The sequence below is a fragment of the Notolepis coatsorum genome (assembly GCF_963971535.1).
Source record: "Notolepis coatsorum genome assembly, chromosome: 10".
NCBI lineage: Eukaryota > Metazoa > Chordata > Actinopteri > Aulopiformes > Paralepididae > Notolepis > Notolepis coatsorum.
In genome coordinates, this window is record NC_140174.1 from 131,117,600 (window position 1) to 131,130,660 (window position 13,061).

The following is a 13,061-nucleotide window of genomic DNA, read 5'->3' on the forward strand; positions in this document are numbered from 1 at the left end:
GCGTTCAGTTTTTTGGACTTATTTTCTTATCTACTCTCCTCATTTTGAGGCATTCCATGTGTAAGGGTTGTTTTTTAAATTTATTTTCCCCCTTCTCCTTAGAGTCTGCATGCTTAGCAGTTTTGTGGTTATTTAATTTTTTTTTTTTTTTTTTTTTTTACAAATAGCAGAGTCCCTATTATCCGGTAGTGACCCAAACACCCACAGCCCTCACAGGTTGGATGCAAAACTTATTTTCATTTGACTGTCCTTGTGCTGTATAATGACAATACATCTAATCTGTTAGATCTGTTACCGTTATCCGTTTACCTGGAATGGACTTCAAAAATCTAGTAAACTCCAGGCTTTTATTACTTTGCACAGTTTTAAAACCCTAATTACTGACCTTTTAATGACCGATATGGGAGTGTGCAAATGCTTCTCAGGTTAATTCCTACTGGTTACTGTACACGCTGCATTAATGTTATGTTTGATGCTTAGCCTAACTTGACCTTCCCTCTCAATCAATTCCCTGCCCCCCCCCCCCCCCCCTCAGACATATCCTGAACAACCATAGGATGCTCAGGATCGCGTTCATCTATGATAAAGGAGAGACAAATGCGCCCTCCACAATGGGCCTTATTAGTGGTTAAGAGTACAGTAGTTCTAAGAGACTTAAACAGAGTACAGTAGTTCTAAGAGACAAACAGATTACAGTAGTTATAATAGACTGAAACAGAGTACAGTAGTTCTAGACTGAAACAGAGTACAGTAGTTTTAAGAGACAAACATAATACAGTAGTTCTAGACTGAAACAGAGTACAGTAGTTCTAGACTGAAACAGAGTACAGTAGTTATAATAGACAAACAGAGTACAGTAGTTCTAGACTGAAACAGAGTACAGTAGTTCTAGACTGAAACAGAGTACAGTAGTTGTAGACTGAAGGAAAACCACCCATACTACCAATAACCCTAACGGAATCATTCAAGTTCCTCTAAACCCACATCAGCAATAAACTCAAATGGGACATTAACACCGCTGCCATCATCAAGAAGGCCCAGCAGCACCTGTACTTCCTCAGGCAACTGAGGAAGTACAGAGTCCAACAACGCCTGCTGGTCCAATTCTACACCGCCATTATATAAAGCAGGGGTAGGCAACCCTAGGCACGCAGGGGCATTTTCATAGGCACAGGGGGCAGCATTAAAAAAATATATTATATATATATTTTTTTTGCTTTGAAATATTATAGTGAAATATTTTGCACTGTTGTCGCATTTATCTTGTTGAAATTTTCCCACAGGTTCTTTTTTTTTTGATCCACCTTTTCTCCCATTTTCTATTTTTCTCCCATCCCAATTTTCATATCGTCCAATTCAACCCTCCCCTGTCTTTTCGAACGTTGTTTCTTGCCTCCCACAAGCCGGCTGCAATGTGGACTAAGTCATACATAGCACGAGTCCCCTCCGATACTCGAGGTAACAGCCGTCGCATCTTTTCACCTGCGCGGCTCGATCTTCCAGCATCGGGGGTCTGGGCTTTGGAGGGGCCCCGCCCCCGTCGCTTCTTGATTCTACTGCGCAGGCGCACCAACCGACCTGTAGGAGTCGCTGTCCACAACGCCCGATCCCCACCCTTCAGTTTCCCTCCCCGTAATACGGCCAATGTGTATTACTGTGGATGACCAGCTAAACTGAAAGCAATGTGGAGAGCGGGGCTCGAACAGGAGGCATCCTGTTCGAGCCTAGTCTCCAGCATTCATTGCGAGCGCCTTGCCCACTGCGCCACGTAGCCGCCCTCCCACAGGTTCTTTTTACTACCACATATTTAATTGAGACCCTTTATTTGTTTATTATTTCAATTTAGCTGGAAATACATTGCTACATCATTCAGTAACATTTGCAGAGCCTTATAACAAAAACATTATTACGGTCACCATTGTGACCAGTGGGATTAATCAACACATTTTATTATTTATTTTTCTATTTCATTGAACATTGCACATGTTAAAAGCCATTTTTTTTACTCAAAATGTGAGTATTACCAAGTTCTTAAAACAATGACAATAAACATAATTTTATTAGGTTGAAATAATGTGGTTGTGTACTTATTTTTCTTATTATGGATTGAAAACTGAAAACCTTAATACACAGTAACTGAACTCAATATTTTTTAGTTCTGGTAACTTATTATTATAAAAAAATTTACAGTGTAGTCTTGCGATCAATCAAAACTTATTTACACGATATACCTCACATTCACCCTCCATTCACATCCTGGTGTTCTCCTGGTGTTCTCCATTAGGCCTGTAGGTGGAGCTATGACAGCACACGTACAGTACACACACCGATGGTGTGTGATGTGTCCAAAAATGAATGGGCAAATGTGAGTGAAATGGTCGCACTGTATGCAGCTGTTTGTCTGCATTGCATCCCCCCCCCCCAACTCAGATTTAGGGTTGATACAACCATCATAATAATATTGTTAATAATAACAATAACAATAATGATGTAATAATGTAAAAATTATCATAAAAAATACCTGATTATGAGAAAAAAAATTACGATGCATGGAATATTGTTGAGGCACACTAGTTACAACTATATTTCAAACAGGCACTCCATGTCAAAAAGGTTGCTGACCCCTGATATAAAGCATCCTCACCTCATCCATCACAGTCTGGTATGGTTCCACTGTGTGTTGCCCTGTCTAGTAGTTCCACTTTCCTACCTAGGAATTTAGTTTTATGGCAGATTTGAGTGTGGGCTTTTTTAGCCATGGCCTCCCTTGTAAGATGTTTGTCTAGAATGCAGCCCATGTAAACTACAGCATCCTTGGTTGGTATATGCTTCTCACCTACTCTTACCTTCATCTCAATTTCCTTACCAAGCCGTTTCTTCGATCCGAACAGGATGGCCTCTGTTTTCCCTAGATGAAGAGACAGTTTATTATCCGACAGCCAAGTCCGCACATTCAATATCTCCTAACTCAGGGTCCTCTCCACTACTGCCAAGTCCTCATTGGAGACCAGAACGGCTGAGTCATCCGCATAGAGAAATAGGTCTGATGAACAGGCGTTCTTCATATCATTGATGTAAATTAGAAAGAAGAGAGGCCCCAGGACACTCCCCTGAGGCACCCCGCAGGTGATCTCCTTGGCTGAGGAGTAAGTCCTGTTAACATCTACCATCTGAGACCTGCCTGAGAGATATGAGATGACCCAGTTCAAGGCTGACCTACTAAACCCAATCGCCTTCAATTTAATTAAATAAAAGGACATTATGGTCAACCGTATCAAAGGCCTTTTGTAGGTCCAACATGATCATTCCACAGAATTTCTTTGCATCTATCTCCTTTCTGATGCGGTCAGTTAGATACACCAGACAAGTCTCTGTGGAATGAGATTGTCTAAAACCTGACTGATGCTCAAATAGGATATTGTTACTCACTAAATATGTATTGATGATCTATTTGTGTATGAAAAAAATAGAAATTGGTCTATAGTACCCTTGTCTGACTTATTACCTTTCTTATATAGTGGAATTACTCTAGCACTCTATTCTATCCACGCTGCGTCTCCATCTATCTGACCTGGGAACACAGCATCACGGTATTCTGTCTTAACGCACACACTTGGTTCAGTGTGGACAACCCAAAGCCGGCAAGGGAAAAGAGGGGGGGGGGGGGGGGGGGGGGGGGGGGGGATCCATAATTCTGCGAAGTCTGTGTGAAAAGGGCTACTGACAGATAATCCAGTGGGGGAGGGGTTAGGGGTGGTTGCTACTGTTCACACCTAGTACTTGACTGCCAAAATGCATCTTTAATGGTATTTTCTCTGTTTAATGGTATGTTCTCTCATATCATCTTCAAATATTTTCATTTCAACATAATTTGAAAGCTTACATTCTGTACTTTCTTAATCTGTAAAAATCTGAAAAATTACAGAGAGAGACATGAGCCACAAACTGCGGGACTGGTCACATAATCTGTCGTATAGATACAATCAGAATCAGAATCAGAAAGGTTTATTGCCAAGTAAGTTTGCAGAAAGGAATTTGTCGTTTGGTGCAACCTTCACAGACAATTAAGGTAGAATAAAATAAAATGGAATATATATAAACTAAATTAAAATAAAAGTACAATATAATATCATATAATATAATATAGGACAGGGCTGTACAATTGTGCAGGATGTAGTAGGCTATACAACCTTCTGGTTTCCGCTGAAAGGGATGTAGGATTCTGTAGTTTCCCCTGCTTTGGATTGGATGTTCGTGGTTTAAATTGCACGAAAGAGCTGGACTGTTCACACACTATATATGCTTTTCCCCAAAGCCAATTTAAATTTGAAGCTTACAATGATAAAATATTGATATAAAAATATTGATAATGTTTTAATGCCATCTCATCAAAAACCTCTTTGTAGTATTTCTCCCAGGGCTTAACGAATTTACATTTACATTTAGTCATTTTAGCTGATGCTTCTATCCAAAGCGACTTACAAATTGTGAACAACAAGTCAGCAGGAGGGGTACATCTCTGGCAGCTAAGGGTAAGGGGTGTTGTTCGTCTAGCAGTGTTGAACTTTAGTGCTTCACTCTGAGTGCATAGTGGTGGTGAAGGAGGCAATTTCCACCCTACATTGTAAAGTGCTTTGAGTGTCTAGAAAAGCGCTATATAAATGCAAGTAATTATTATTACTATTATTATTATTATTATTATTATAGATACAGTATATTACCATAGTAGTTGTAGGCATAGTAGCATAGTACATAGTAGATAGTAGTATAGATATAATAATAATAATAATAATAATAATAATAATAATAATAATAATAATAATAATAATAATAATAATAATAATAAAAGGTTTGATTTTATTTACTTACTGTATTGTCAATGGATTTTGTCAATGGTGGAAGATTGGGCAGGTTACAGCTGACTGTGTTGGTTCATACAGAGAATAGCCTGCTTCGCTTCGATGACCCCCAGGAGCCCAAGCAGGAGTGGGTCTCAGGCGGCCAGAAGATGCAGAGCTTAGGGATCTTTGAGGGTGTGTAGTTGGAGACCACTGACCGGAGGTCGAACTTGATTGTTACACTCTGAGTGCATAGTAGTGTAGAAGGGTGGATTATCCCTGCTTGTGGGAGTAGTAGTACACAGACACTGGGTAGTAGGATACTATAGTATTGGACCTATAAGTACCCCCGTCTTTGGCCCGGAACGTCATACTGGAGGGCTTGCAGCTGGAGTGGATGGGGCCCAGGAATTACTAACCTGGGGACTGGTACTCTGGTCTCCCTCGCCTTCCAAGGCGGTCAGCAGTAGCTTCCCCACACACCCTCACTTCCTCAGTACCTCCGACAGCCCTCCCACACCCAGTGACTGTCAGTTCAATAGTATTATTGGGCTTCCCTTTAAGCAGTACCCTTCCTTGACCACCTGTATAGACCCTTCAAATGCTATTCTGTAAATGGGGTGTAAGGGTTAAATAATTATGCCGTCACAATATTTACCCAGAGAATAAAATAGCAAATGGAACTCAAAGAAAGAGACACACACAATGATCCCAATTAACTCTATGTTTAGTGAAGCCTGGGCAGATTATACATTACAACGTTAATGTTTACTCATATGGCACCGGGTGCTCTTGTAACTAATGTAGGGGAAGCTCTTCCCACCATAGGCACAGAGTGCTCAATACATTAAACCACCCCGCTTGTACTGGGGGAACCCAGGCATAGAACGTAAACACTTTGGGAGTCTCAGAATCAAACAGTCAATAAATCAATAACAAAAATAACCAATAAATGTGGGCCCACGTTATCAAAGAAAACCTAACCTAAGCCGGCTTAAATTGTTTGGGGTACCCCTTAGACCAGGGGTGTCAAACTCATTTTCACAGAGGGCCACATCAGCATTATGGTTGCCCTCAAAGGGCCAAAGACCGTATAAATGTTAATGTAATGTAAAATAAATGTAGCTACACATTTACATATTGTTAAACATGGTGTTTCTGTATTTATTACTTATTCAAGTTATACATATTGCATATTAATTTGCATAAATGTAAAAATATATGTTAGCTTATGTTATTTTAACAAATAATTTTAGTTTATCAGAACCCCATATTACTCCACCAATCAATGATCAAACCATTCAAGTAAAAAAACAAAGAAGAATATCATCAAATACAAGCTATGACATTAAGTTTGTTCAAAACCTTTTTGTCACAGTCAAGAGGGGCAGAACTAACAACTGTGAGCTGCAAAGAACACGTGGGACAGATGTAGCAGATGTTACAAAAACAAATGGCTGCACACAACCTTGCAGAGACCATACATCCAACTAATGGAAGATAGTTTAATTAACAGATTGCAGAATGGGTACAGTACAGTACAGCTCAATACACACAATTGTTAAGGGGATGCAGACCAGAGAAAGACTTTCGACTTGTTTACATCAGGGTCCCCCATTTTCAATTCGTAATGGAATTGCTATTATGTGTCTGCATGAACACACAACTGTAACTGTACTCAAAAATAACAAAATAAGGGTTGTCTCAGTTCACAACTATATTGGTCAAGTTTTGGGTGGGACTTGTTTGCGTCCCTACAGCTTCTTATTCAATTGAGCGAGATGCTCGGTTATGTCACACAGCCAGTTTGCATCTGACAGTTCAGACAATATTTCTTCAACCCTTTGTTACCTATTCCGCCTGGATCTTTTTTGTATTTTGAGCTGTAAAATTGTCAAAGAATGTCTGAGGAGTAAGTGCTTTTGGCTTTTTTCCTTTGTTACCTCAGATGTTCAACATACATGTATGTGTAAGAATGTGTAATAACTAAGGCTGTCAAAGTTAAAGCTTTATTAACGCATTAACCCACAATTATTTTAACACTGGTATTTTTTAACCCAATATTAATGTAAAAAAAAAAAAAAAAAAAAAAAAAAAAAATTTTTTACCTGAGCTCTTGGGGGGGGGGCACATCAAATGACGTGGCGGGCCGGATTTGGCCCGCGGGCCGTGAGTTTGACACCTATGCCTTAGACACTGGTGATTAGCGTTCACTTCAATGGACGTTGCTGTTGATACACACGTGGTACTGTTAGTACTTAGCCAAGATGGCGGACCCACTCTTGTCACCGCTAGTCCGGATGACAAGATGGCGTCGGCAATCCGCGAGCACGGCCAGCAGGTTGGGCGAACAGCAGGCAGTGGTTAGCGGGCAGAGCGTGCTGTATGGCGTCCTCTGCTGGTGGGAAGAGGCGTCCTCTGTACCGTCTGGGAACCGTCCACCGCTGCTGTTGCTGGCTTGCTTCCGTCGCGCGAGCTAATACTTGGTGCTACCTTAAACACAGCTAAGCTTTGGGTCTCGGCGCACCCTCCTGCTATTCGGTTATACTGTTAACGCAACGTGGCTGGCTACACCAGTGGTTCCCAAAGTCGGGGTCGCAACCCAAAGGTGGGCCGCGAGCAGCCACGGGTGGGCCACAAGATGATTTCCAAAAAAAACAAAAAAAAAAAGAAATCCATTTTTTTTTTTGTCAGGCCACTGAACTTAGAAGCAGGCCAGGACAGTGTTTCTAGTTGTATTCTAAAATTATATTCTATTGTATTCTAAAATCTGACTATATGGTTTTATATTAACTTAATAAATAAACAAAAACGAAAAATCTACTTATTTCAACGAACATTTCAAACTAAATAACAGATTATGCACATAAAACGCTGAAAACAACCGAAGCAACAATAGTATTTTAATGAGGCTATTATTATTATCATTATTATTTTGCAACAAGTTAGCCCTCTCATAAATAGCACATATAAATGAATAACTAACTTGAACTAACTTAAAGGGGAACTATCTTATAAATGGCCTTTTTCAGTGTTTAGCATTGTTTCATAGCTATGTGGACTTATATTAATATGATCTATGTCTCTAATTCTCATATTGGCGCATTCTTCCAATTCTCCTCTCACAATATTCACCCTCACTGAACTGAGTCATCTGAAAATGTGCTGATCTGTGATGTCAGAGAGACTCAGCTGCATAATAATGTGCACGGTTGGCCCCTTGCAGCACCACCGTGGCCTCCCAGGCTCAAAGCGGCTTAAGATCTTGAGGTAGAAAAATGCTGTTTTTGAGTAGTTGATTAGAAATACAAAACAATGAATAAAAAATTAATAAAAAATTACAGAGGTGTTCCATAGACTCACAGGAATTGTGTAAAAGTGCCCAAATAGTGAAAGAAATAGTAAAATAGTTCCCCTTTAATAGGATTGAAGTGATATTTGGCTTAAAAAATCGGTCGACTGGCAATTTTTTTTTTTTAAAGTCTGACGATATGCATTGGGCCGCGGCTCTCTGACGCCTTATTTTCTGGGTCCTGGCCTGAAAAGTTTGGGAACCCCTGGGCTACACCACCGGTCTCTTCAGCGCCTCGCGCCCAGTAGTCTACTCAAGTCAGACAGAGCCGTTAGCGGCATGCTAATATACCGCACACAGTAACTACTATAACCCGATAACGTTAGACGTTAGTCTCGTTAGCTTAGACGTTAGTCCTTGGGTTCGGTTTCTCTTACTCACACACTATCACGGATACTTCTAGGATAACCCGTCACTAGCAAGTATGTCTCATCACCCGTCGCTCGCTCCGGCGGGGCTCTCTGGCTTCACTTCTTTAACGGGGCTATTCCAAAGCACCTCCCGTTGTAGCTGCGACCGTTCACGGCTACATCCAACGCCGAAGAGAACTTCCTGTTCCCCTCACCTCCAGGTGATTCACCTCTTCCTCGTTGCTTGCTTCTCTCCACTGCTCCGCCTGCCACCACTGCACTCCGCCCCCTGCTGGCAACCTCCACCGGTCCCACGCAAAGACCGCTCCAGAAAGGGAAACAAAGGCTCAATGTTATTGCTAGTAATCCATACTGCATCTGGAGAGGAGTAGCACCTCACCTCGTCGTTAGACTGGGCGAGCTATCCAAAGGAACACTGTCAGTCTATCCAAAGGAACACTGTAAATCACACGTTATACACACACAGGGAAAGTAACAGTTAGTTAGCACTACTGAATACTTTGTAGAATATTCAGGCTGCTACAGTAGTATACACATATAAGCATGATAGGTAGTAGTATAAGTATAGTAGCATAGTAGTAGTAAGGTACATAATAGTAAAAGACAGTAAGAAGGTTAAGTAGGTTAGGTTAGGTTTTTTCTTCCTGATACGAATTGGGTATTGTCGTGTATTTTCAAATAAATGAACAAATTAAATACTGAGTGATGTCAGAGTGATGTCACGTAGACCGCCAATGGAAGGGGGGCCAGGGGGGATGTTCAGACAATCATGAGGAAACTTCCCTATCTCACAGAGGAAGAACAGCATAATGGTAATTATATTGCTATATTTACTAAAGATAAATGCATATGCCATAAGATTCAAATGCACAAATACAACCAAATAATTATGTCCTGTAAATTTTTTTAACATCTAACATATTTGGCCAAAAAGGACATAAAACATGACGCTTTCTTAAAATATGCCATACGGGTTCAGTCATTTATGTGATTCAATCAGTCCTCTTAAGCTACTAAATTATATTGTCACTGCCAACTAAGGCTATATGTAATTAGATATATACCTACTGTCATTTATGGAACATTTAAAATACAATGACCATTTACCATTTACAATTAGGTACTTTATCAGTAAAGAGACTTGAGAGGTCCCAACTAGAGAGCTAAGCAAACAAAATGCAGTAGTGAAAGTAGATTATTTGAAACGTGTTACATATTGAGAAACTGCTCTATCAGCTGGTTGCCTGGTAGAAAGGGGATGTCAACAGTACATAGTATGTGTCAAGGCTGTACTGACAATCAGCTCTAGACAGCGTCAAGTCAACCGTGTTGAATGGTGTAGTTATAGGTATGCTATTGTTTTCTTTGTAATACTTTATTAATATATTGGTATCAATATATACTTTATATACTTTTATAATTATTATTTTTGATCCTGTACAAGCAGATTTTTCAGGACTGTAGCCTTGTCATTTCAAACGAAATTTAACACATGTCTTATTTCACAGGGATTTGAATCTATATACTGCAATGGAGGACTATGACAACTATGGCAACTATGGCAATTACACGTATGTGTATGATAACCTGACTCCATCGGTGCAGCCTGTTTTCAAAAAAAGTTCGTGTTTCAAGGAGGCCTTGTGCATCAGTCTGCTGGTGGTGAACATGCTCACCTTCCTCCTGGGGCTCTGTGGGAACGGAGTGGTCATCTGGATCGCCGGCTTCAAGATGAAGAAGACGGTCAACACCACCTGGTACCTCAGTCTGGCCATCTCCGACTTCATATTATGCGCCTCTCTTCCCTTCACAATCACATACTGGGTGATGGACGAGTGGGTCTTCGGACCCTTCATGTGCAAGTTCACCTCCTTCGTAATGTTCCTCAACATGTTCGGCAGCATCTTCCTCCTGGTCATCATCAGCGCCGACCGCTGTGTGTCGGTCATGTTCCCTGTGTGGGCGCAGAACCAGCGCACCATAAGGAAGGCCACTGTGGTCGTCGTCTTAGCCTGGGCTGCCTCTATTGCACTGAGCGTCCCCTCTGTGATATTCCGGGACATTAAAAAATATCTAGGGAAGACTACATGCTCAAACGATTACACACCAAATCCACACATCCACATGGCTATCGCAGTAAGTAGATTCATCTGCGGGTTCATAATCCCGTTCTTCATCATCATCATCTGCTACTCTGTCATCATCCTGAGGCTACGGACCAACAGGATGACCAAGTCCTCCAAGCCCTTTAAGGTCATGACCGCGCTCATAGCCACGTTCTTCATCTGCTGGCTGCCCTACCACGTCTTCATCCTGTTGGCGCTGAATCACCGTAACAACGTTACTGTGGGGCTCAAGGTGGGCACGTGTATGGCCCTAGCCAACAGCTTCCTTAACCCCATGCTGTACGTCTTCATGGGCAGCGACTTCAAGCAGAAGTTCACGAGTTCTGTGTTCAACAAGTTGGCAAACGCTTTGGGAGAGGAGAACCGCACCACCACAAGCCGATATCTCTCCAGATCCAGTTCTGTGGACGGACGGGTTTCAACACACATCTAGGGGTCTCGGACTTTCTGAAGATCTTCAGCTCAGTGTAGTCGTTTGTTATAAAAGTGGTAATATGATCTTTGTACAACTGTATATATGCAACATACAGTGCAATGAGGTAAAATGATCATGTGGCATCGCAGTATGATTTACTTTGTAGATCAGGGGTGGCCAACCAGTCAGAGACTAAGAGCCACAAAAATTACTGTGGTACCACAAAGAGCCACACCATATACCAGCGTTTCTCAACCTTTTTTTTCAGTCACGGCACCCTTCATGTGTTTATAGGTCTCACCCTCTGGCCTCTGAAGTTGCTAATGTCTTTTTTATTTGGGCCTCACAGGGTTAAAAGTACCCTGTGAGACCCACGGTTGCAAAATTACAAAATCACTTTTAGCCATTTAAAAAAATAATGTTTATTTAAAAAATGTTAAAGGGGAACTATTTGACTATTTCTTTCACTATTTGGGCACTTTTACACAATTCCTGTGAGTCTATGGAACACCTAGGTTTTTTTCAAATGGTGAGGTAAGTACCACGTCCTTCCTTCCTCTAGATTTAACGTACGGTTTGTATTTCTAATCAAGTACTCAAAAACCGCATTTTTCTATCTCAAGATCTTAAGCCGTTTTGAGGCTGGGCTCCAACCACTGTGTGGCCTGGTGCCAACTGCCACATCAACTGCCACATTATTATGCAGCTGAGAAATCTCTGACATCACAGATATGCAAATTTTCAGATGACTCAGTTCAGTGAGGGTGAATATTGTGAGAGGAGAATTGGAAGAATGCGCCAAATATGAGAATTATAGACATAGATCCTATTAATATAAGTCCACATAGCTAAGAAACAATGGTAAACACTGAAAAAGGCCATTTATAAGATAGTTCCCATTTAAGCACATGTATAGTCAATTGGTCCTGTTGTTCAGCCTCACAATGCTATTTGATAGTAAATGTGTTTATATGTCCCACCCTCTGGCCTCTGAAGTTGCTAATGTCTTTTTAATTTGGGCCTCACAGGGTTAACCTCTTAAGCCCGAGATATACAGTAAAAGTGTATATTTTCAGCATTACGTTTGTTTACCAATTATTTTAACTGTTATTAGTGAAATATAAGATTATAGAAATCTCAGGGCATTGAGTCGGAAACCGGCGCATATTGACAGGAGGAAGTGGCACATCCAAAAGTGAGTGTAGTCTTTTGAAGGAAGAGACTCAGGGCTTTCAAATTTTGAAAAACAACCCTACCCAGCTCACACCAGCCCCTGTCAATCATCTGACTTCTGGATTAACTTTTTTATTTTTCTTATTTTTTGGGATTATCTCCCACAAACCTGAACGTTATTGCCATAAAACAGAACGCAGTTAGTTTCTCTACCTTTCTGTGAACGTCTTGCAAAAAACGGTGTTGCAATATGATGAAAAATGGTGGAGAAATTCCCTAGATTCAGATACCAAGAACATGCAAATGGACTATTTAAAAAAGAAATAAAATTTTTATTCTACGTCCTTGTGGAATGAGTGACATAAAAAAAAATAAAAGTAAAAAAAAAAAGTTAAAAAAAAAAAAAAAAAAAAAAAAATTATTTTTTTTATGGATGGAAGAGCCGCACATTGACGGGCAAAGAGCCGCATGCGGCTCGCGAGCCGCGGGTTGGCCACCCCTGTTGTAGATGAACAATGTTGTTTGATTCAACGTGCAGATGTACAGTACACTCATCTGCCATGTAAACTCTTATAATAATAAGAATCATAATAATAATGATTTTGTTTTTATAGAGCATGTGTAAAATACAATGTAGTCTCAGGGTGCTTTAACATGGCATATTAAAAAATATTCATAATAAAACATGAAGAATTACAATATGATTATTGTGCTGAAGGGTCTGCAGTTATGTAGAAATCGACCTAAGATTTCCCCCTCTAAGTTCATTAGACCTGTTTGATATGT

General features: G+C 40.6%; 1 protein-coding gene across 1 annotated transcript; it reads left to right on the top strand.

The window, feature by feature from the left end:
- Positions 1–10,091: 10,091 nt before the first annotated feature.
- Positions 10,092–13,061, top strand: cmklr1 (chemokine-like receptor 1; the record flags this gene model as incomplete). The annotated part of the gene is made up of 1 exon (XM_084323187.1): positions 10,092–13,061. The coding sequence occupies one exon, from the start codon at positions 10,092–10,094 to the stop codon at positions 11,118–11,120; it is 1,029 nt and encodes a 342-aa protein (XP_084179313.1). The 3' UTR covers positions 11,121–13,061.